Genomic DNA, 26,018 nt, shown 5'->3' on the forward strand with positions numbered 1-26,018 from the left:
CCACAGAGAGCAGAGCAGGACTAAGGTGCAGGAGAAATACATCATCTGTAGAACCTTAATCCAACTCATCGCAGCATCATGGCGCCAATCGGATTGAAGGCGGTGGTCGGCGAAAGTAAGCAAACATTTATGCTATTTTTTTATTTGAAGGTGGGATAATTAGCGATTGCAGACTTCTAGGAGGGATGGGATGATGATGATGATGGCGTTGTGCGCACGCACGCACCCTGGGGATTCAAGTCATGGGAAGCGATTGGAGAAGATGATGGTACCCGTTTGTGGGCTACACACCACAACCTCTTACTGGGACATGGGATTTAGACGTATTTCCCCCCCATATCCAAATCATTACCGTCTGCATCTGCCCCTATAACGCATCAGGCCAAACCTCCATCGTTCTTGTGCGTTGGTAGCATCCTCGTCCAGAGCAGAGAAAATAGGTACGCCCATAATCCAAATCAGACATTCTGTTAGAAATGAGCCACGGGATGCCGCATCGCAGCTCGTTGCGCTCCGGTACAAAACGCGCACAGATAAATGCGCCGTTCGTCTAATTGGACCTCGCGCGTCTGAAGCCCATTGCAAATGTATCATTAAAGGTCAATGATGTTTAAAGCATTCCATATTGAGTGATACCTCTCCGTGTCCGCTGTGGGGGGTTCCCCGGGTGCTCGCGACGGCTCACCCCTCTGATGGATCACCAATGAGGGTTAGCTGCGCAAAAAAGAAAACGTTTCATCATAAACCGAAACATTAAATCGCAAACCGACCCCTTAGCCCAGTGTGCAGTCGACAGTGGTCGTCTGAGAGGCTTTGATACTATACGAGGCGTTGCGGAGGTGCATGTCAACCAGAGAGGCCCAAATGAGGTGAAATAGTGTTTTAAACAAGCTGAGAACACACAGCTCCCTGATCTGTGCCCTCATCAGCACCATGCCCTGGGTTATAGTGTCTCTGCACCACTCGGTCACCTATACAGACGACGGGTCAGTAGCCTGACCTGTCGGATGGAACAGGCCGGAAAAGGACCACATTTAGAATTTGATTGATTGATAAGGGTTAATTGCAAATCAGCCGGTAGTGGGTTTCAGGGTGGGCCTTGCATTGAGAACGGTCATGGAGAATTATCCACTATTTCGAGGGTCAACTTGGTACATCCAGTAGGCCTACTGGTTGTCGCATAGGGCATTTTACTGTTGGTCTATAAATGTAGGATCATTTATTCATGTAATCATGTATTACGCTGATTATTCAGAACTTTTCTGACATGCGCCAATCGCATGCGTTTTACAGCGTTTTACATTCCCATCGAACATAGTGCGTAAAAGGTGGTGAGCAGATAATATCACACCAATCGATTTCTGCTCCGGGTTGAATTCATACATATGAGTGTAGGTCTACTACCATCACCCTCATCATTATCATCATCATAGGGTCTGTTTCCACACAGAACAGCAATACTGCTGAATCTTCAATTTCCATGAGGCTGTAGTAGAAGCCAGTCCACCGGTCCTGTACGTGGCGGTGTGCGGTTCAGGTAACGGCGATATAACGGAGATTTGCACATTCATGGCAAACATTCTATGTTCACCTTTCAGATCAGTGAATGACCAATTTTGTATAGGCCTATTTATAAAACACAAAGATGATCCTTGCAGCGGTGCAAGGAAATTCCCCGTTGCTAACTGAATGGCATTCTCTATAATAAACCAACGAGTAAACCCTTATCCTCTCCCAGTAGTAAAAAAAAAAAAAAAAAGGAAAAGCCAAAGCGCTGACACCTGCGCGCTGCTGAGCTGAAGAACAACACTGTGCTTCTTGGCTCACGGTTGGTACGTGCGTCCGGCTGCCAGATCCAAGGGTCTGAACGTACAGTGGGGCTCGACCTCTCTCCGTTACGCACTATTAAAGTGATCGCTTAAAGAACGGCAGACAGGTCCCGCCCCGCGTACGTTCGGACCCTTGGATCAAATCCCACGGAAGGAACGTGCGCAGGAAGGAAGGTCTCTCTGCGGCGGTAGCGCGCGAGCAGCCAGGCCACCGCGGCTCAAAAGAGCGAGAGGGGCGGGGGGCGATGATTTACGCCTCCCCTCCCTTCCTCCCTCCCTCCCCCTTTATTACGACAGGAGATCCGTTCAGCATGAGAAGCCAAATAAAGACCTACACAAGGCAACTGTTCACACTACATGAAGCTGTTTCTTGGTTTGACTTGATTACATTTGAGCATGATTACAATTCATCTATTTATATTAATTACAATTGTCTAGGCCTATGTTTAATATAATATGTATCTACTATTATCTGTAGGCATAATATAATATTAATTATATTATATTTATGTACACCTTGCACAACAATCCCAACGGGGCATAGCTGAACCAGAAGGAACACATCTTTTATTCTAGTTTGTATTTATTTATTTTCTCACGCAACATGTCATCAGTTCTGCACACTGTCGAAAACTGAATATCTGAAACTGAACACAGAGATGGTCAGTATTAGCAGCAAGTCATTGTGCTGTGTAAGATCAGGACAGGTGCAGATGTTGCTGATATCAGTGAAGCCATAGGAGCGGGTTAATGGAGCATAAAAATACCCAGAATGCACCTGGGAAGGTTAACTAGTTGTCAGAGATGTCCATTATGTACCTCAGCGAACTCAAGTGCGTCAGGCAGACATTAGGTTGACAGTGAGAGAAACAGTCGGACCGAGTTCCAGACAGACGGGCAGGGAGACAGAGGGACAACGTTTGATATTAATTTATAATTGTCTTCATATACCCCCTTGTACTGCAGTCCCATTTTGGTTTCAAAGTGCAGGCAGGCACACATACACACAAAAACCCACACACAGACAAAGACACACACAAACACACACACACACACTCAAACGTAAACACGCACACATTAAACATTATCGCTGACCTTGTGAAGTGCAGGGGGCCGTGCACAACTCATAGTGTGACGCAATGTCTGCGGTCTCCCTGCTACTATAAACACACACACACACACACACACACACACACGTACACACACACACACACAAAGACCTAGACTCATGTGTAGATTCAGGCTCATCAGCCTCTCACACACACACACACACACACACACAAACACAAGCACACACGCCTACACTTATATGTAGATTCAGACTTACACAGAAACACACTCACACACATACACACAAAACCTATATCTGACTACGGCCGCATGGTTCTCATTGTGTAGATCTAAGCACTCAAGAGCGGCTCTAAAACAGATCCAGATACTTCAACAGTCACGCATACATCAAGCGATGGGAATTTACTTTAACGCATACTGGTTGGACGCATACTCTTTAGAATCAGCCTGGATTGCCAGATGGTTTGTAACAGACAACCATCCGGAAACTTAGAAAGTGATTGGAAAAGGGCAGGAACTTAGAAAAAGACGTGGCAGGTGATTGGATGAACCATCCGTCCATTATCGTCAATAACCCGGTTCCTCATAGGTCTCTGATTGGCCTGAACCACTGCAGTTGGGACTTGAAGCCTGGCAAGACGTGATCATGCAAATCCAGCCTTGTCGCAAGGTCACTCTAGAATAACATTTATTTTTAAAGTAAAACACCAGTTAAAGTGTTAAACCGGCACGTTGCCCTATGTCCTAGCAGGCTGCCGCAGTGCACACTGAGCGCCCGGTCCTGCCCCCCCCCCCCCCCCCCCAAAATTATATAGATTGTTTATTTCGCCTATTATATTTGGCCTCCATCTGCCACCATTTACAACCAGAGCACTGATGTTCTTAGGTTACCTTCGAACTCATAGAGGCCCCCGCCGTCTCCTGACCTTCTATGATGTTCTAGGACCTCACAAGGAGGGAGACGGCCGGTTCAGACCTGCTCCTGAGTCGGTCCTGTCGTGTATGACAGTCACATGCTGTTGTACTGAGATCCTTGCAGTAAAGATATGAATACATATAGAAACACACGCCCCAAATGTGGCGTCTGTTTTTTTTTAACTACCATTCCATACAACATCTATACAACATAGAAGTCAATACTCCAAGACCAATGGTTGGCTGGTTGAGCTGTTCTTTGTTAGTCTTTGGTTTCCAATTGGACAAGACGATAAATCACTACGCAGCGCAACCGAAAAAGATCTAGAAACCCTGTAGAACAGACCAGAATCCCTGCCCCCTCCTGACTCAATCTAGCTGGTTCCGCCTGCAGCGTTTTCACGCAAAAAAATCCCTGTCCTCTGTACAACTGATTCTATTTTAATCCCAATGTGTGTGCGATATTCTGCCTGGTCGGACTCCATCTACCTTATTCACCTTGCAGACATATCGGTTAGTTGTTTGTGTAACCCTTCTAGAATCTTTGGAAACCATGACAACGCAATTAATTATTTTTTGTTTTACAATCCATTTCCCAAAACAGGTAGCTTTGCAATGCGGTTCCATTGAGCTGTCATGGTTCCCCCCAAAGATTCTAGAAGGTTGCCCCTTCCACAACCAACCAATAGGGCGGCTCGGTGAATAAGGTCTAAGGGAGGTTTCCATTGAATGTTGTTGTTACGACCTTGCTTTCAATTTCTTATCTGCACATTTGAGCCCGCGGTCACCACAACGCTGCAGGGCCTGGGAAAGGGTCCTTGTCTCCATCTGTTACAGCAAACTATTTACTATCAAGGAATTTAGAAGACACTTTCATCCACTTTACAGTTATAGATACATTTAATGAAGAAGCAGGGTAGAGGGGCTAGGCTCTTGCTCAAGGATACCTAGATAAAGGCTGCTGAAATGGAAGATCCAGCATTTTGGCTAGGCGTCAAACACCCGGGTCACTACGCAAGGCTGCCTCCTGTACCAACCAATCCCTGGTCCCTCGGATGAGATGGATGACCGGACTAAGGGGGGCTCTGCTAATCTATGCCTCCCCAGCCTGTCTGGGCTTGGTCTCTACCCTGGGCAGGGGCGGTGCCATCCAACGATGTTATGTAACCGAGGCCTGTGCCTTTGGCTCGCGCTTCAGAAGAAATGAAGGCCTGTGATTGGTCAACTGGAAACAATTGTAGCATTGCTTTTTAGATTTGATAGACTCTGCACCTGAGCTTGAGATAGTTTTTGTTACAATGTCAGGATTTAGTCCAGCATTCCAACCAGACTTACCAGTAACTCTGGAGATACTGGTTGGAGTGCTATCTAAAATAGAGGCTATTAATCATTCATGGCCTGCCAACTAATTAGCATTTAGTCAGCCAGCATATGTTTTTTATCTTAAGAGACTTTAGTGAATTTTGTTGATGTCACGGAGGAGCAAGTATGTCAGGTCTTCTGGCTCAGGGATGCCTTGGTACCCTGGGATCTGCTCTGCCTACAGCCGCCAGGGTACTGTCACATGGGAGCTGTCTGTGGACGACGTGATGTCACACGTTATGACATCACATGGAACACCAAATGGAAAAAACTCTGGCAGTCATACAGCATATACAACCCTGGTATCATCGGTTTGCTGTGCAATGCAGGATTCGTGTTGTCCCCCCCCCCCCATGCAGTCTCTTCTTTTGTGTGTGTGTGTGTGTGTGTGTGGGATGTGTGCGCCTCCGTCTGTCTGGTTGACACAGCTGTGTCGTGTGTTTATATAAGCTGTGACTCAAACGAACGAGCATTGGTGCGTCAAAGTCAGCGACAAAAGAGACTGTAAATGTTTCTGTTTCCGTTAAAGGGTTTTAAAACCTGCATCGATAAGAATACTAATTAATGTGCATTATTTCATCTTGAATGTGTATGTAAAATAGTGGATGAATCACATTAATACTGCAGATAGTACTAACCCTATTTTAGATTCTGAGACAAATTAGCAGTATTTTGTAATACTTCTACTTACATAAATGGAGGAAATACACATGAATTGCTTTAATTAAAAGGTATGCTCAATATAACTGGATGAATTGAGACGGTTAAATACAAATTAAGAAATCTTAATCTCTATCGCTATAGGATCCTCAGGTCAGCTGATAAAGAGCTGAAACTTGCTGCGTCATGATATGACTTATCCACATCCCATTGATGCATCTGAGCTCACAGACATGCCATTCGGGTTGGAATTAGTTTTTTAATCATAATATCATAGATTATTATATGATGTCACAGATGCCATGCGATGTCATAGATGCTACGTGATATCACAGATGCTACGTGATGCAAAGATGCTATGTGACGTCACAGATGCTATGTGATACAAAGACGCTATGTGATGTCACGGATGCCATTCTATGGCATCTATGCTATGTGATGCCATAGATTTATATCTGATGTCATTGATGCTTGATATGAATTTTAATGCAGATAAAAAAGCAGTCTGTTCGATACTGAAAAGCTTGAAAAATATGTATTATAGGTTATTGTTATTAAAAACTGTCAGAAAACCTCAGGGAGAGTGAAGGGAAGAGGAAACGACTGAAGGATATGACCTTGTGTTGACCTCTCCTCTCCTCACATACTTCACTCTCATCCTGCCGTCCCTCAAGCCTTCATGACAAAACAACAAAGCTGTCAGAATATTTTTTAGTTCTTAAATGTAGAGGCCCACCACAGCAAGCCTGCAACCCAACCATTTAACAGCGATTATTAATTAATCTTCGATTGATATTATTGGGATTATACGTATGACGGAACAGAAATTTGCTTATTCAAGCTATTGTTTTTCATTACTTTGATTCCCATCGTCTGCAACCATTGCAATCCTTGTGTTTATTTAATCCGTTGGGATCCACCGCTGCCTCCACCAGCCCTAGGGTTTAAGCTAGCTAGTTTTAAAGAGCTTAGCGGTTTATTCCATGATACCCCACCATGTTAAACGGCTACTCCTGCTAAACAGATTTATATGCTAATTCTACGTCCAGATGGCTAGTGTAGCGATATGGCTAATAACACACTGTGGCTCCAACATGGCCGCTCGCCTCTGACGCGCAGTGGAAAAGATTGCACAGCACTGCCATGGCAACAGAAAGAAAAAATTATGATTTAAACTATAACATTAAAATCATGTGAGGGTGATATTTCTTTAGGGGGGATACAATTATTTAAGAAATAATATTGTAATTTTAATATTATATTTGATATAAAATTATATATATTTTGGACTTAATATCATTGTAGAAACGTTCGATATATTACTGAATTGATGTAATTAAAATCTCCTCATTAGTTGTGGAGTATAATTCCATAGTGCTTTCCCTCAATAGTGAAATAAATGGAGCAAATACTAATTGTACTAACTTTTGTGTGAGTGTTTGTTTGTGTGCGAATAAGTTTCTGCTTGCAGAAATGGAATCACATTGAATACACACCCAACCACCCCAACACACACACACCCACACCCCAACACACACACATATGGGTCAGAGTGACTTGTCTCTCTTTAAGAGAAACTTTGTGTGTGTGCGTGCGTGCCTGCCTGCGTGCGTGCGTGCGTGCGTGCGTGCGTGCGTGCGTGCGTGCGTGCGTGCGTGCGTGCGTGCGTGCGTGCGTGCGTGCGTGCGTGCGTGTGCGTGTTATGGGGGAGATGATGACCATGATCAAGTATAGACCATATCAATCACACTTTGCCTCACCTTAATTCCTTCGTTTGCATTCTACAGAGATTATGAATGACGTCATCAAGAAGGTCAAGAAGAAGGGGGAGTGGAAGGTAAGAATCAGCATCACACCCGACCAGGGTCAACAATAACCTGTTGAAAGATGTCTGTGAACGTTTCCAGAGCTCCAGAAATGCTCTTCTTCTTTCGAAAAAATGCACCAAAATGGTTTTCAGCGGTGCTGTGTCAGATACCATGTAGAAGGTGGGAGACCATCAGAATACCAAAAACTCAGTAACAGTGGTCTGTTCAGCCGTGTAACGTGAACAAGTGTGGCTCAGCTGGCTGGGGGGCGTGAGTGGGAGGTGTAGGGGAGTGTCCATAGTAAGATTCTAGTACACAAACAGAGGTTTTGTAGACTATATCAGTTATAGACTGTGAATTATAGATTACTTTATGAAATTAACTATCGATAAGTATTAACTATTAATGTCTCCACATTGCGTCTTTAAGTATCAGAAAGTACAATTTTGTTTGTTATATTACTATATTTATTAACAATACAGAACCTTTTAGTTCTGTGAATCACCACAAAATGCCAACTTAGAACTCACAGCAGCTGCAGATAATGGCCTCAGTGTCAGGGATCACAAAACAGGCAGCAAAGAACGATCCCGAGCTGTCAGTAAAGACCTAATCAGTCAATAACCAATCAATCGATCTTAACACAAGTCTGCTGATAGACACTATTGGTTGTTAATGTAGATATCAGATTTGATGGCTGACCAATAATGGCTGCTATATTTACAATAACTACTTAAGCTTAATTGTACAATTTCATATAGGTAAGAAACATCTTGAAATTTGAAATGTTACAGTGTGTAATACGTGTGTAACCGGCGTTTGTATGTTTGTTCTAGATGTGTGTAACTGGTGTGTGTGTGTTTGTTTCAGGCATGTGTAACTGGTGTTTGTGTGTTTGTTTCAGGCGTGTGTAACTGGTGTTTGTTCAGGCCGTGTGTACCTGGTGTTTGTGTGTTTGTTCAAGGAGTGTGTAACTGGTGTTTGTGTGTTTGTTCCAGGCTCTGATTGTGGACCAGCTGAGTATGAGGATGCTGTCATCCTGCTGTAAAATGACTGACATCATGACAGAAGGAATCACCAGTAAGACTTACACTAGTCCAACACTAGTCCTAACCAGTTTAACACTAGTCACTTGTTTGGTTCAAGATGATTTGTGTTCTGTCTATTTCCCTTGTTTAACACATCTCTCCATCTCTACCTCCCTCTCTCCCTCTCCCTCTCCCTCTCTCTCTCTCTCTCTCTCTCTCTCTCTCTCTAGTTGTGGAGGACATAAACAAGCGACGAGAGCCACTCCCCACCCTGGAGGCCATCTATCTCATAACCCCCACAGAGAAGGTGAACACAGACACACACACACACACACACACACACACACACACACACACACACACACACACACACACACACACACACACACACACACACACACACACACACACACACACACACATGGTAGAGTGTGTGCATGTGTGTGTAAAATATATGTTTATAGTGTGCGTGTAGGAGAGTATGGGCGGTTTCCAGCAGAGAAAGTGTATCTATATCTCTATATAGATACACTTTCTGTGCTGGAAACATATATATACAGTTTATGTACAGACATAAAGAGACATACAGTATATACATACACGTACACATATATAAAGTGTATGCTATATGCAGTCGACAGTGTTTTGCCCAACACTACTCCGCGAAGAGTAAACCACACAGTTTTGTGTTACTTCTCAACAAAAAACACACACTCATGCTTAATCAAACACACATACCCTAACAAGAACACACACACACACACACACACACACACACACACACACTCAAAGATGTCTACCCACACAGTTATTGATTTCAACACACACACACACACACACACACACACACACACACACACACACACACACACACACACACACACACACACACACACACTGACAGAGTGTGCCGTCTCTCCTCAGTCCGTGCACACTCTGATTGGAGACTTCAAAGACCCCCACTCAGCTAAATACAAAGCGGCCCACGTCTTCTTCACAGACTGTGAGTACACTTCCTCTTCATCACTAGTCTTCCTCTCCCTCCCATTCATATCAATGAACATACACATTTTGCTGCAAGTTACTGTATTCTACTGTGGATTTAAAGAAACCTATCATCTTTTCAAATCATGGTTTATAAAAAAAAATAATGAAGGTCAGTGTGTCGCTGGTTTGATGCTCAGCTGAGTTGATGTGCCACTGCCTCAACCCCACCCTGATGAGAGGCTTGTTGCCATGCATGTGTTAGATGCTGTGGCCAATGACCATGACAAAGAAACCAGATATGCACAGTGGATGAGTGATATCCGTGCTATAATGACTAATAAAGAATATACACAGTGGACGGGTGATATCTGTGCTTTAATGACTATTAAAGGCACCACATCAACACACTGGATCGGTGATCTCTGTGCTCCACAGCCTGCCCTGACCCCCTCTTCAACGAGCTGGTGAAGAGCCGTGCTTCCAAAACCATCAAGACCCTGACCGAGATCAACATCGCCTTCCTGCCCTATGAGTCACAGGTGAACGTCTGCCCCAGAACCTCATGGAGCAATGATGGAATCAGACAGAACATCACAGAATCGAACACAACCTTATCAAACCTGATGGATCAACAGAACCCGATAGAGCTGTACAGAGTTAGACAGAAACTCACAGAACCGGATACAACCACACAGAACCCTGTAGACCGCTTGTTGGAACCAAATAGAATTGTCTAGAACAAGATAGACAGATAAATAGATATGCACAGACCGAGAAAGAGAGAGATCCGACTGGTTAGTTATGTAAATATGAATATTGTATACAGATGAAAATAATACAATTCTGCCCTTTGGTTCTCTTGGTTTTTCTTTATGACTTGCGTTTGTTTTGTGCTCTGGTGAGCTGGCGTAATGGAGGGTTTTATTGTCCTCCCAGTCCTATTGAATAGGTCAGCCTGTTTGATTTTATAATGTCATCAGGAACAATGATTGATTAATATAGAACCGACTCAATCTGCCCAATCTTGGAAACTGAAATTATTAATGCAACTATCCCAACATAATTTGACTGCTCATGTTTATGTCTAATGCATTTCTCTAATTGAAATCCATCTCTACATATATATTTTATACATGGAAAGCTAAAAGCAATCTTCTTTAATTGTCTTGTTATTTAATCTTAGTATTGTTATCCTTATAGCCTCTCACTTTCTCCCTGTCAAAGGCTTTATGTTGCTCCTGCTGTAACACTATGCCGCTCTACTCTCTCTCTATCCTTCCCTTCCCATCTCTGTATCTCTCTCCCCCTGCTTGCCGAGGATGCTTCCCGACCCACAATGCATTGCCCTCCCCTGTCTGCTCTCATTAATTCAGAGTCAGAGGGTTTCTGCTTCAGGCAAAACACACTTCCTCCGCCCCCTACCCCCCTCCTCCCCTTAGCCCGCCCACAAATCACAGTCCTCCCCTCATTGGTTGAGCCCGGTTCCATGCGCCCTCAGCAGCCAATGAGAGCAGGGCTAGCTAAGAGAGCTGTCTGCAGGGAGGGAGGATCATGTGACCAGAGGCAGATGGGGTGGGAGGAGGGGAGAGAGTCAAGGAGAGAAGAGAGGAGAGGACGAGTGGTAAAGGCAGGGGATGTAAATGAGAAGAGGTGAATGATATAGAAATATAGGTGGGGTACTTAAATATAGCAACACAGATTCGGCCACGCAGAACGCTACAGAGAGACAAAAGGACATGAGTATACAAGATACATGATAAGATCTGAGTAAGAATACAGCAGAGATTTTAGAGGTCAGAGGAGGGTTGTACGTGTGTGTGTGTGTGTGTGTGTGTGTGTGTGTGTGTGTGTGTGTGTGTGTGTGTGTGTGTGTGTGTGTGTGTGTGTGTGTGTGTAGATGATCTTGGATGATGTAATTTGGGACAGTGGTAGTAGGTAGTAGAGAAAGCTAGTATGTTAACAGCTCGGCCAATGAAATGATGAACCAAAAAAGGAAGAGCCCGCCCGGGGCAGAATACTCTCTCAGTCATTCATTCTGTCTCTCTCACTCTCTGTGTCTGTCTCTATCACTGACTCTCATGTTCCTTCCCTTTTTCTCCCTCATAACTGCATATCTCTTTCCCTCTCTCTCAATCTCCCCCTCAGACTTTCTCCCCCATTACCATGGATCTCTCTCTTTCTCTCTCTCTCCCTCTCTCCCTCTCTCTCTCTCTCTCTCTCTCTCTCTCTCTTCCTCTTCCTCTCTCTCTCTTCCTCTCTCTTCCTCTCCCCCTCTTCCTCTCCCCCTCTCCCTCTCTCTCAATGAATGTTTCTTGGAAGACATACTGTAAACGGTATTGCATACTACACATTCTGAATAATATAATACATAATTGATCTTTCGATGCTGATGCATCGGTGTATAAAACCAGTTGGTCCAGGCTAACTAAATAACTGCCTTAACTCTAAACGTCAACATTAATCAACAGGTTCATGTCCAAACTGATTGATAGTTATACATGTATTATACTGTATACGCAGCCCTTGTGCATAGCTTTAGCCTAGCATAATAGGAAAGGTAAGCTTGTCTTAAGTGCGTTTGTTTGTGTTTATCCGTGCACAGGTGTACTCTCTGGACAACCCCGATGCGTTCCAGAGTTTCTACAGCCCTCACAAGACCCAGCTGAAGAACTCTGTGATGGAGCGCCTAGCAGAACAGCTAGCCACGCTATGCGCCACCCTGAAGGAGTACCCGGCTGTCCGATACCGAGGGTGAGCTGATGCACACGCACACACACACACACACACACATACACACACAGCAATCGGATGACTGATGTAAAGCATATGTTATCCCCTTTTGATTTAATGTCTTGTGCATTCTGTTGCGTCACTGTAAATAATGAAATGCAGAGGGTGCACGGCGAACCAGATATTATTTGAGTGAACGAGAGTATGATGGTACTTAGGTAATTAGGTGAGCCCAGTAGGAAATACCGGCGACAGTCACGGAAGACGTCATTGCCGTCCACGCTTACTTTTTCAGTATATCATAAACTAAATGTATAACTGCATGGGATGTAACTCCTTCATTCAAAGCAGGAAACGTGGGCGAACAACAGTCATAATTATGTTATAATTCAATATATTATTCCATCCATCCGACATCACCATAGCAAAATATCATCATGCGTGTTTTGATTTTGCCGTCCTGCCATTCCCTCCTTGTGCCATTCTGTCCGTCTGCGGTCTACTAGCCTGAATCCATGTGAAGGCATAAGACATAAGATATAGATGTACAAAGCACATCTTAAGTAATCCTAAGTACATGTCCTTTCATCATTTCCCGTCACCATTCTAGATTCTCAGCCTCCCCATCTCTGACCCGTCCATCGTCCTGGTAACCTTGTTTAAGGTGTGCATGTGCTCTCATGTTGTGATACCCAGGGAGTACAAGGACAACGCCACCCTGGCCCAGCTGGTGCAGGACAAACTGGACGCCTACAAGGCTGACGACCCCACCATGGGCGAGGTGAGACGTCCGCCTTTCAGATCAATATTATATTATTCCATTGGGCTAGCATCGATAGCATTTATTCAGAGCTAATTTATTCAGAGCTAATTTATTCAGAGCTTATTTCAAAGAGGTAAAACTGGCAATGATCTTCTCCAACCCCTTTGGATAATTGTTCGGTCCGTCTGCCTGACTCTGATCTTCTCTCTGTCTGTTTGTCTACCTGTCTTATCTCTCCGTCTGTTTGTCTACCTTCCTTACCTCTCTGACTGTGTGGCTACCTGTCTACCCTCTCTGTCGTCTGCCTGCCTGTCTGCCCTCCCTCCCTGTCTCTCTCTGTCTGTTTGTCTACCTGTCTTACCTCTCTGACTGTGTGGCTACCTGTCTACCCTCTCTGTCGTCTGCCTGCCTGCCTGCCCTCCCTCCCTCCCTGTCTCTCTGTCTGTGTCTCCCGGGGGGGTTCAGGGTCCTGATAAGGCCCGCTCCCAGCTCATCATCCTGGACAGGGCCTTCGACCCGGTGTCCCCCGTCCTCCACGAGCTCACCTTCCAGGCCATGGGCTACGACCTGCTGCCCATCGAGAACGACGTCTACAAGTAGGCATCACACCGCCTCACGCCCATAGGAAGGGCTGCGGTATCACAACGGTCAATGTAACACACTACAACTACACTGTGTACCTTAATGACACCTAAACCCAAGTGCTGGCACATCTGAAATTAGGAAATACAATTTCTGATCTGATCTATGTTTGCATTATTCACACCATCTAGGAAGAACCAACAGATACTGATAATATTGACAGATGATATTCAAATATCCCCCAACCTGGCATCAATAAAATGTATACTGTTAGTGAATATATAATCACCTGTGAAGCCTGTTGAGACTGTAACTGTGAATAGGGTTTCTGCAGACACATTTGACTGAGCATGGTTATAAATCAGTCGTCGTGTGTTCTTTACATCTGTTCTCTGTGTTTCTCCAGGTATGACACCAGCGGTATGGGAGACTCCCGCGAGAAGGAGGTCCTGCTGCACGAGGACGACGACCTCTGGGTGGGCCTGAGACACAAACACATAGCCGAAGTGTCCCAGTAAGTCTTCCTCTCTCTTAACCCTATTATCTCCCCTCCGTTTAATGCTATCATTACCTTGGCCCCAGAAACAGCTTGGCAGTTTAGCTTTGAGATAACAGTTATTAGTTTAATCTGAAATCTGTCTTTCTCCAGACTTCAGATCCAAATCATGTCTTTATGGAGTGCTTAGTATCTGAGAGAACGTTTCTGTAAATGCTGAGTCACAGTAAGCCAGTAAGTGCTCTCTGCTATTTGGATCTGACCTCCATTTTGTTTTGTTGGTGTTAGGGAGGTGACACGACAGCTGAAGGAGTTCTCCGCCAGCAAGAGGATGAACACGGGAGAGAAGGTAGCACTAAAAATAGATTACCTTCACAAACGCCGACTCACGGTGGTTCTGTGGGCAACCTTCAAATGATGTCGTGACTTAACACTTTTACGCATTTATTGATTTGAAAGTCTTCCGAGTTTGGGCAAAAAAAGAGAAATTATCTGGCTTTGCTTCTATGCTTCTATCCTATTGATTTCCATTAGGCTAAGATAATTCATGCAAATTCACAATCTATATATTTTTCCCAAGTCAAGACTCAAGAACAATAAAACACACCCCGGTCACCACAACAGGCTGCGGATGGTCTCCAAGGACACATTTTCAAACTGCTGGGAAGTTGTGGGAGTTTGTGTGTGTCATCGAAGCGTTGGCGGTCACTACAGTCCTCATGTTCTTACCCCCAGACCACGATGAGGGACCTCTCTCAGATGTTGAAGAAGATGCCCCAGTACCAGAAGGAGCTCAGCAAGGTATGGATGGCGATACACTGGAATAGCAAAAAATTTTTTTTTCTAAATCATCCCTAAATGGAGAGATATGACAGCATGATCAGCCTACCGGCCATCTCAGTGGACTGCACCCACTGGTAGGCTGGGCATCGGATCATCATTGCTCTGAGGGGACACTCCCACTTGTGATGTCACCACACCACTATAGCCTCAAATAGAGGCCGTTTGTGGTTCATGAACAAGGCTTCCCCTTTTTGTGTGTATTAATGAAAGGTGATGTCATTCATTGTCAAAGCCTTTTGGCCACAGTTGTTTGTTTAGGCCGGTATGAACACATTCTGTTTGTATACTGAGTCTATGTCTCTCTCTCTCTCTCTCCATCAGTACTCAACCCATTTACAGCTGGCTGAGGACTGCATGAAGCACTACCAGGGAACAGTGGATAAGCTCTGTCGCGTGGAACAGGTATGGAACAGGTGGCAATGCACCAAGGGACAGGACATGTGATGTGGCAAGACGAACGGACAGGAAGTGGAATACAACAGAATAGCACAGAACCCAATGCAATGGGAAGGTAGAAAAAACAGAATAAACAAAAGTGACAAGACCAAATTGAGTTGGATAAACATCATGCATATCCTCAAAGTTAGTGTATTAATGTAAGTTTTAATGTATATAGGGTCTAGGTATCCGTTGTACGGTAGGTGGGGGCAGGATAGTGCAGTAGTTTGACTCACAATGTGTCAGAGGCATTGGGAATAACTAACGTGAAGGAGATGTAAGAGCTCCACGTGTCTCTGGGCTGTAGGACCTGGCCATGGGCACCGACGCCGAGGGGGAGAAGATCAAGGACCCCATGAGGGCCATCGTCCCCATCCTGCTGGACGCCAACGTCACCACGTACGACAAGATCCGCATCATCCTGCTCTACATCTTCCTCAAGAACGGTGAGGGGCACTGTATTAAAGCGTGTACACCGGTTCTTTGGGATTTCGTGTATATAGTGTATGTAGATGCAATGTCTTTCATGTGACACATTGAAAATAAACATAGAATTGAAATTTCATGCAATTCGTTTTAGTGTGGAGGACCCAATCAAATCTAAAATAAGAGCACAACATCATATTAAGGGCCACAATTGTCACAAGATATTGCAAACAAGAAATTAGATTAGAATTGTTTTAGAAATGTTTGCTCAAGAAAGTTGAAGGCATTCTAACGTACATGTGTTTGTGTGTTCTATGGGTGCACTCTTGTCTGTGCGTGTGTGCGTGTGCGTGTGCGTGTGCGTGCAGGCATCACGGAGGAGAACCTGAACAAGCTGATCCAGCACGCCCAGATCCCCCCTGAGGACAGTGAGATCATCACCAACATGGCCAACCTGGGGGTCCCCATCATCACAGACGTAAGACCCTCACACACACACACACGCACACACGCTCGCTCGCTCACACAAACACACACACACACACACACACACACACACACACACACACACACACACACACACACAACCGTGTTGGGCTTTACTTTACCCCTGGCCCACTTTATTTACTGACATTCATTACTGCTCACAAATTTATAGAAAAGCACCATTCTAAAAGAAATGGCATCTGGTTTATTGTTAATTTCCTACATTTCCTATTTCCTATACAGTCAATCACAGTATAGACGTATATTACTGACTGAAATCATTCGGATGGAAATTATTCAGAATTATATTATTTGGAATGAAATCTTTCTTACTGAAATCATTCAGAATTAACTCATTCCAACTAAAGACAGTCCAACTGACCTCGTCCAGTCGGGATAAATCATTCCAAGTGAAAGGAAGCCCAGTTGGTCTCCTCATAACTGAAGTCCTTCTGAATGGATTCAGCGAGCTAAGAGCTAAGCTAAGCTAAGGACCCTGACAGTCATTGAGTCCCTCTCCCCTCACCTGTCCTCCCCAGTCCACCCTCCGCAGGGGGAAGAAGCTGGACCGCAAGGAGCGCGTCAGCGAGCAGACCTACCAGCTGTCCCGCTGGACCCCCCTGGTCAAGGACATCATGGAGGTCTGTGTGTGCGTGTGCGTGTGTGTGTGTGTGAGAGAGAGGAAGGTGTGTGTGTGTGTATGTGAGAGAGGAAGGTGTGTGTGTGTGTGTGTGTGTGTGTGTGTGTGTGTGTGTGTGTGTGTGTGTGTGTGTGTGTGTGTGTGTGTGTGTCTGAGAGAGGAAGGTGTGTATGTGTGTGTGGGGGGAGAGGGGTGTATGCATGCATAATAAAGTGACAAAATATATATAATATGATTTATATCTTTAAAGCATAGCATTGAAATAAGCCCAGCTAGATGTTGGGTGGTCTTCCTGTGTATTGATGGGTTGGGTTTGTGCGTCAGCCAATGAGGAGGAGGTATGGCCGTGGTGTGTGAGTGACGGGGTGTTGTTCTCTACTGCAGGACGCTATTGAAGACAAGCTGGACACCAAGCACTACCCCTACATCTCCACCCGCTCCTCCGCCTCCTTCAGCACCACCGCAGTCAGGTACACACACACACACACACACACACACACGCACACACACACGGAGACACAGACACAGACACACACACACAGACACACACACACACACACACACACGGAGACACAGACACAGACACACACACACACACACACACACACACACACACACACACACACACACACACACACACACACACACACACACACACACACACACACACACACACACACAACCCCATGCATACACACACTCCAAATACAAATGAGTTACGTCAGTATTTCTGATGGTTGGTTTTTAAGCGGTAGTCTCCGTATGAAACACAGAGGTCAGGTGGATCAATAGTAATCGATGTTGAGGGAGGGACTTGAGGTGACCAGATCAATAAGGCCCAGTTCACACTGCAAGCCTTTAGGCTCAATTCAGCGTTATTTTTAGAGTTAACTTTTTGTTGGTGTTTTTAATTGTGCTCATATCAGATACCAGTGTGACTGGTCACAGTCTTAACTGACGCACAAGCACAAAAATAACAACATGAAAGTCATATGCAGCCCGGAGGAGGTAGGAATGGAAGCCACTGAAGTCAGTGTTACGGTTTACTTAATGATTTGAGGTGCAGTGGTGTTTTCCCACTGGTGGATTGTGGTTCTGTGGACTTCGGGCTTCCCGTCGCCTTCGTGGGCGTTGCATTTTATTATCTGTCTCGTGTGGGGGATTGCATCTTAATTATCATGCGCCTTTTTGCAGTGAGCTGTTTCTCAGATGCTTGTATCCATTTGTCATTATGTGTGTATTGATTGACCAGATCCTCTTCTGCTAGTCACTGATCCACCGTCAGCGTCCCCCTCCCCCACTGATATTGACACCTAGAGACTGGACCCTAATGAGCATTTTAGCATTGGCATTTAGCATTTAGCATTTAGTACAAAGTCACAAACAGACTCCATATTCCCTTTACAAAACCATAATACCTAAAGTAAAATTAACTGAAGGGTGTTTGAAGAGAGGAAGGCCCCGGTTGTCAAAGACCCTGAGTCCTTAAAAGCCATCGAGGGTGGGTGTGACAGCCACCGAGGTCGCGTGCAGCATGGACCTTGTTTTACTGGCGCCCAGAGTGATGCCTTTCCAAACATGAAAAGGAGAGGGGGTGGTGATGCCAAGGTTGAGTATAATGATACAGAGCAGGTGGTGGGACAGGTGGCCATGCAGGAGCTCTCTGCTGAGTGTGTGTGCTGATGGCTGTGCACATTGATTACCTAATGCACAACAGGTGTGCAGCCTCGCCCAGCCCCAGAGGTGAGGCTGCTTAAATGTTCCTGCCGCAAGGTATTGTGGGACGGCATTTTCCCCTTTCCTTTCGTCAAGGGCCAGTGTACCATATGCTGAAGGAGATAGGAAAGGAAGCATTGAAGCACCATTCCTCAGCATTTAGAGAAGTGTATCATGGCTGCCACTTAAAAGCTTCTGGGTCATTTCAGTCAGTTAGAAACTTTCCTTAGCAAAAAGGACTGTTCAAATATGGAAATGATAAATGCAAATCCCATTACCTTAAAATTGATGCTACGCCTTAATGGACATGAAAGTGCAAAAAATTGAGGAGTGAAATGGTGAAGAGAGGGACACGCACATTGAGTTATCGCACCAGTTCAGGCAAATAAATATCAATTTCACATAAAATACCTAAATCTTTATCATAAATTGGTTTGATGTTTACTATTTTACCTCTCACGACAGAATATTTAAGACAGACACAAAGGATATTGATGACTTGATGGCGCTCAATTTAAGTATTTGATGTCTCTATGTTTTTTAAATGCAATACCTGTGAACGGTATTGCTCTTGAAGGCTATCTGACCCTCTCTCCCCCCCCTGCTCACAGCGCCCGGTACGGCCACTGGCACAAGAACAAGACCCCCGGGGAGTACCGCACCGGCCCCCGCGTCATGGTGTTCATCATCGGAGGGGCGTCCTTCAGCGAGATGCGCTGCGCCTACGAGGTCACGCAGGCCAACGGGAAGTGGGAGGCCATCATCGGTGAGTAGGGACACCGGGGGGAGGGGGGAGAGAGGGGAGTCAGGGGTATAGGGGGGGGGAGTGTACGAGGAAGGAGGGAGGGGAGGGAGAGTGAGAGGAGCGGAAGAGGATTGAAAGGGTGAAGCAGAGTGGAGGTGAGAAAGAGTGTGCGGGGGGGGAGAGAGCGAAGGGAGGGACTTAATCGAGGGGGGAGTAAGGAGTGGTTGAGGAGAGAGTAGGGGAGGGGAGAGAGGTAACACAGAGGGAGAGAGCGAGTGAGGGAGGGGGGTGAGGTGGAGGGATCGGGGTATGAGGAGGGATGGGAGGGAGGGAGGGGAGGGAACAAGAGAAGGAAGGGGGGGATGAAGGAGGGGAGAGAATGAGCGGAGGGGAGAGGGTGAGGGAGGAGAGAGGCAGAGGGAGGGGCAAGGATGCATGAAGGACAGAGTGATGGATGGGAGAGAGGGAGAGAGGGGGAGAAGGAGGGGGAGGATAGAGTCAACCAGGGTAGAGGGTGAGGGGAGAGAGACAGCAGAAAAGGGAGGAGGAAGAAAAGGGGGAGGAGTTAGGAATACCGCCGTCCGGAAGTCGCCCCTTCCAGGCCTCAGGTAGTATGATGCGCTGCTGACCACCATGTTATCTTCCTTTGAAGCCAGGATGCTAATCTTTCCAAAGCAGTTAACCATTAATACCCACTGCTGTTACCTCTTTTGTATTACAGCGTGATTTTAATATGTTTAGGAATCTTTTTAATACTGATATATGCTCTCATTAAGGCCATGTATCAAAAACAGAGACATTAATACTGTCGGTTAAATTAAGATAGATATATTTTATAATAATAAGGTAAGGTTTCCCTTTCAGGGCATTGGACCAAATCAGTTACCAGCTATCTTACTGGTTGACTAACTGTCATTGCACATTATAACTGTATAAATTACTGACAATTATAAAGGGTTGGACTCAGATGATACTACCCTCGTCTCCTGTGAAATAATTTGTAAACATTATGTTGTGTCCTCGATGTCTAGTCTGTTATTTTAGTGTGTTTTCGGTCTTGTGTCGTAACTCAAAATCAACACACCCTGCTAGCCTGTTGTCGCGCGCCGCTTACGCTACCAACGTCTAAAAGGAAAACTGTTGTGTTGTTTGACTTGTAGCTATGCTATGTGCTGTCTGTTTGTTTCTTATGATACATGTACCACTGTTGAGTGTGTAATGTCTCTGTGTGTGTGTGTGTTGTTCTGGGGTGTTTTTAACCATGAGTGTGTGTCTATGTGTGTGTGCCCAAGTGCAATGGTTGGCTTGTTGTATGTTTTTAACCCTTTTCTTTCACGATGGACGAAGGTGTGAAGGAAATGAGCGTGAATGTGTGAGAGGTTGCGAGAGAAAATTACTTCCAGCATGATAGCGTGAACGCAGTGAAAGCGAGTGAGCAAGGGAAAAGAGCGAAAGTCCAAGTAACATAAGAGCGCACGAATGAGAGAGAAAGAGATTGAGAGTGAGTGGGCGGGGTCAGAGACGAGTGGTGAAGCAGGCTGTGTTCCTCCACAGGTGCCACCCACACGCTCACCCCCACCAAATTCTTATCGGACCTGAAGCACCCCGACTTCCGAGAGTCCACTAGGGTCTCGTTTGAGGAACCAGACCCCTCAGAAGAGTGAGGCAGAGGGAGAGAGGGGGAGGAGAGGCAGGGGAGACAGAGAATTCACACTGAGAACAAAGTAAAGGCAGCCGCTCAAAGAAGCCCTTTCTGAACGCTCACAGCATAAGGGCTTTTCTTTCTAACCGTCTCTCCCTTCCTGTTTTTATAACACTCACCCGCCACACGCCCTACACCCCCCCCTCTACCACCAGGGATGGGGGTCGCCTCCTCCTCCACCTCTCCCTCCCTCCCTTCTCCACAACTCCCCCCAAACAAGGCCCCCCATGCATGGACCACTCGCCCGACTGCATCCCCCACTTTGGGTTCCTGGTTGACCGGCACACACACACACCGTAATCTGAAAACTCAAAAGAGCGTTGGGACTCCTGGGTCCGGTGTGGTAGTGCTGTCCGGACCAGTGGGATGTCTTGAGTAGAGGGGAGTGGCCATGCTCCGGGGGCTGGGGGTGGGAGAGGGGTCGCGACCCCATCACTGTTACCCCACTTTCTACCACCATCTCCGCTGGGTGGATTAAATCGTCCCTCGAAGGCCCACGTTTGATTCCCCCCTCCGGTTCCCATACTCCATCTCTCTTCCGGAGCAGATTTAATCTACCCCCTGAGATCCACCTTTATCAATTTGTAACGTTCGGTTGTTTTATTATTTGATCTAACCAACCCCTTCCCCCAGAGGGGAGTCACCTTGATTATTACATTTTTTTCAAAACAATTTTTTTTTTCAGGACAGGTCCATGAGTTGATGTTGGATTTCAAAGAAGGATTTCCTTGTTTATCCTTCTTTTCTTTTTTAAATTTCCCTTCCTTCTGCTTGCCTCACTCAATGGCTGCCATCACATGACAAAAGTCACCTGACATACATGACCTCTGTTTCACCTGCAGAGATTGCTAAATAGTGATCTAGATATCAATAGTCAAGCATCAAATATCAAGACACTAACAATAATTGTTAAAAAATTAACTCATCCCCATCACTAAACAGTTTCAATAAGTCGAAAAGGTGTAGCCAGAACTTTTGTTCAATATTTAATCGGAAATCAAAATACGACCAATCTCGTTCACATCCATTGATCGTTAAACAGTAGCTAATACTGTGAATAGTCAGATTCACAGTCAGGGAGCTCGACATAAAGTCAAGATAAAGCTAGCCCTTAAGGTCACCTCATAGCTTACACAAAGTGTGTATCACCTCCATCCCTCTATGGTGAGCATCCTTACCTGGACTCTGCAGGCAGTGGAGGGAATGTAGCACTGCTGCCTCAATCTCCCCTCGCTCTCTGGTCCTATGCCTCCTAAATCGTCAACCACAGGACCTGAAACAGGCAAATCCAACAGAGCACAGATATGTAGCAACATTGTTAAAAATCCTGATGTAGGATAATAACCCAGAACGTATAGGTCAAGATATGTACTTTAATGTGTTAGCCAGGGCTAAATTCAAGGACCATGCTGGAAATAAGTAAAAAAAAAGAAAAGATTTTACTTCTGCAAATCAAAACAAATAAAGGCTTTTCAAGTAAATGCTATACCTTGGCTTTTGATTCAGCACCTATGGCTACATCATAGTTTCTGCCAAGTATATATTTATTCTTGAACCCATAGAAACCTACACAATAGCCACAGGCATCCATCTCATTCAGAACTACTCCGCTAAAGCCTTATCGTTTATGAACCAACATCTGGTTTTATGGTTTCACTCACTTTTTCTCAATTAGCATCAATCAATGCAGTATGGATACCCATACACATACTGCTACATAACTGACATAACACAACTTTTTTTCCTAAACAAAATGGCCCTTTCATTAATAAAATATGGATTGCTTTTTGTTTAGGCTAACTTGGTCTAAACTTTTTTCTTTAACACCGTGGAGATTTTTAGACGTTAGATGTTTCCTGTTGTGTTTCTTGGCCAAATTGTTCGTACAAAGCTGTGTGTTTTTCGGTTGACAGGACAGAGAGAGAACTTTGTGAGTCCAGTCTGAAGTTGTGTGACTAATGTCTACACCCCCCGACCCTCACCCACCCACCCCTACCCCGAACGCCTGCATCGCCATAGTAACACGAGTAACACTTTAGACGGGACTCGCATCTTTCTCCTCTGCACCTGCTCTGATGTTTGTTTTGATCGCATCCCTTGTTTTGATCCATAAAATAATGGTGTGATTTTTGGTTGTTTTAAAGTAAAAATCAGTCTTAAAAGAGAGAGACCGAGATGTTGATTTACTGATGAACCGAGACAGAACATGCGTACAGCTTGGCCACTGAAACAAAACAAAGCAAAACGAAATACCCAAAGCGGTGCGAGGGAGTAAATCAAAGCTGTGCTTACTGATTTGGATTAAAAAGATAAACAGCAGCTATGGTTGATTTTCAAACCCTTTGATAAAGTAATTTTCTTTCCACAAAGGATTTGGTTTACTCCTGTCAAGCACAAACGTAGTTTTCTTTTACAAAAGTTTCAAAATGTGTATTCAGCTGTCCATCAGCTCATTACAGGGTTTAAAGGGAATTTTCATCCATAAAGTTGGATTAAGCGGTTAAATTGGGGTTAAACTTGGGGTTTTTATCATCAAATGTAGACTAAAACTTTTGTTCTGCAGTGTAATCGGGTGGTACTCACCGGCTGGTCTGCATGAACTTCTCATAATGTTATTTTTATTTTCTCTCGCTGTGCCGTAACACAATTCTAATTATGCTTCCTCCAACTCACAGAAACCCTGCCCTGTCTTGTTTGTCTTGTCTTGATCATGTCTAAAACCATAAGTTCCACCTGCATGCAACAACAATAACCTGACTAAATGAGCGTTCATTTAATGAGCTTTTGACTGTGACTGTGTTTTGGTGTTTTGGTGTTTTTTCCGGTGTGTTTTTTGGTGTGACTTCACGTAAAGAGTTTGAAACCCCTTTAACACATGATCCATGTGAACGGCTACAGCTAACGATCATGGATTTCATTTAACTCTGGCTGTTTGGTGTTTCATTTTGTGACACACTGCCCTCATCCAGGCATTCATAGACAAGAGCTGAACACACATTTACCTATGCTCCTGTTACATGTACCTGGGCCACTCTAATGCTGTTTTTATTTGTGTGTGTGCGTGTATGTTTCTCCATGTCTGCGTGTTCGACTGTGTGTCTGTGTGTGCGTCTATGTGCTTGTGTATATGTTTATGTATGTGTGTGTATGTGCCCGTTTGTGTGTGTGTGTGTTTGTGTGCATGTATGTCTGTCTGCTTGTGTCCGTTCCTGTTTGTGCGTGTCTGCCTATGTGCCTATGTGTGTGTTTGTGTGTGCCTATGTGTGTGTGTGTGTGTGTGCCTATGTGTGTGTGTGTGTCTCTTTCTCTCTCCAGGATCGACTCACATCTTCACCCCCACAAGTCTCCTGGAACAGCTCAAGGCCATGAACAAGCCAGACGAGGAGGTGGCAAGCTAGAATCTCCTCCCCAAGACCCCTTCTCAAACCCTCCATCCGTCCACGCCCGCCCCCCCCCCCCCCCCCCCCCCACCCTTGGCCTCACCGCCCAGGCTTCCCCAAACCCTGCATTAAATGTTTATGCATCTTGCTTGAGATAAAGTAAAAGACAAAAGCGACTAAAAAAAGACACCTTCGATTAAAAAAAATCTATCTAAATATCTATGTTGTAACAAATAATACAGAAATCATTGCAAGTATTTACATGTTTTACAATGGCTGCAAGGAAATACACTTCTTCTTCAAAATCGGTTTAAAGATCAACACAAGGCCATTTCAAGATGGAGCGTACCAAATGTAATAGTGTATGTTATGAAACCTGCTCGGGTGTGTAAACGTAGAGATTCCTCCGTTTGTTTTTCTTCTTTGGTGTTCATTTGGTTACAAAAGGGGAACGGGTGGAGGAGGGATGTGGATGTAGTGAAATCATATCATTCAACACGCAATATAAAGAGGGACCGGATGAAAAGAGGACCATATTGATGATGTTTGTGTCGGTAGCATGCTTGGACTATGTGTGGACAGTTTTTTCGTGTACGTATTCGGTGTGGATGTTTCCCCGGAGAGCAGAGGAATTTAAACAAAATGTTTTACTGAGATCTTCTATGCTTATTATCTTGGCCAAATTAGTCATCTGTGACAAAGCTTTTGACCGATAGAATAATTATTCGGCTGAAAGACGGGAAGTATTTTTTTTTGTCGCAACCTTATTCCCCTCCTTATTTTATATTCCTGGAGAAACGTTCAGGTTTTAGTGTCAAAAAAGCCCATTGCTTGCAGATATTTAAAGAATAATCTAAATGGGCCAATTGTATTTCAGTATTGTATTCTGTCCTCTCATTGGTTAATAACGGGGCCATGATTAGTGTTGTTGCTGTGTTAGCGTCTCACTGTAGCGTCTGCCTGGTGATATTTCCAACTGTGAACTAGTGAACCTTTTCCTTTTTAAAATGCCAATGTGAATACACTGTTCGTCGTGATGTTTTAGCTGTAGCTCTTTAATGGACCACCGGGGAAAATAAGTAATATCTATATTTTCTTTCCCCCCCCCCCCCTCTTCCTCTATGGTGTAATGTAAAACCCTCCACTGGTGAATGGCTTTGCAAAGACCTAAAATCCCACATTTAAGTTTGTATGTCATTCTGTCGTTCCTCTGACTTCTCCCTCCGTTTCTGGCCAAAAGTTGTATCTTGCACTACGGGTTTTCTGTGACGCAAACGCTTGTGTGTTTTAAATCCCTCACATTTTTTTTGCTGTTGTATAGGGTTTACTGTCGATCCAATTAATTTATATAAATTATTTATCAAGAAAAAATAAAACAGATAGTGACATTAAAACATTAGTCAGTCTCAGA

The 26,018-nt window shown here is 44.8% G+C and overlaps 1 protein-coding gene across 3 annotated transcripts; it reads left to right on the top strand.

Moving 5' to 3' along the window:
- Window positions 1-24,648, top strand: stxbp1a (syntaxin binding protein 1a). 3 transcript variants are annotated; one of them, XR_008893303.1, is made up of 20 exons: window positions 1-115; window positions 7,625-7,674; window positions 8,644-8,725; window positions 8,904-8,980; window positions 9,598-9,676; window positions 10,096-10,199; window positions 12,263-12,411; window positions 13,087-13,171; window positions 13,619-13,749; window positions 14,142-14,249; window positions 14,520-14,580; window positions 14,967-15,032; window positions 15,396-15,476; window positions 15,820-15,958; window positions 16,307-16,416; window positions 16,964-17,065; window positions 17,449-17,534; window positions 19,392-19,546; window positions 21,080-21,249; window positions 24,543-24,633. XR_008893303.1 is itself a non-coding variant. In XM_056577924.1 (19 exons), exons 1-19 carry the CDS (start codon window positions 79-81, stop codon window positions 24,623-24,625), a joined length of 1,785 nt encoding a protein of 594 aa, XP_056433899.1. In that variant the 5' UTR covers window positions 1-78; the 3' UTR covers window positions 24,626-24,648. The 3 variants fall into 3 exon arrangements, 2 of the variants coding, with proteins under 2 accessions (XP_056433899.1, XP_056433898.1); XM_056577924.1 differs by lacking the exon at window positions 21,080-21,249 and having other exon boundaries at window positions 24,543-24,648; XM_056577923.1 differs by lacking the exon at window positions 24,543-24,633 and having other exon boundaries at window positions 21,080-23,248.
- Window positions 24,649-26,018: the final 1,370 nt, after the last annotated feature.

The sequence above is a fragment of the Gadus chalcogrammus genome, chromosome 19 (genome assembly GCF_026213295.1).
Source record: "Gadus chalcogrammus isolate NIFS_2021 chromosome 19, NIFS_Gcha_1.0, whole genome shotgun sequence".
In the NCBI taxonomy this organism is placed as follows: domain Eukaryota; kingdom Metazoa; phylum Chordata; class Actinopteri; order Gadiformes; family Gadidae; genus Gadus; species Gadus chalcogrammus.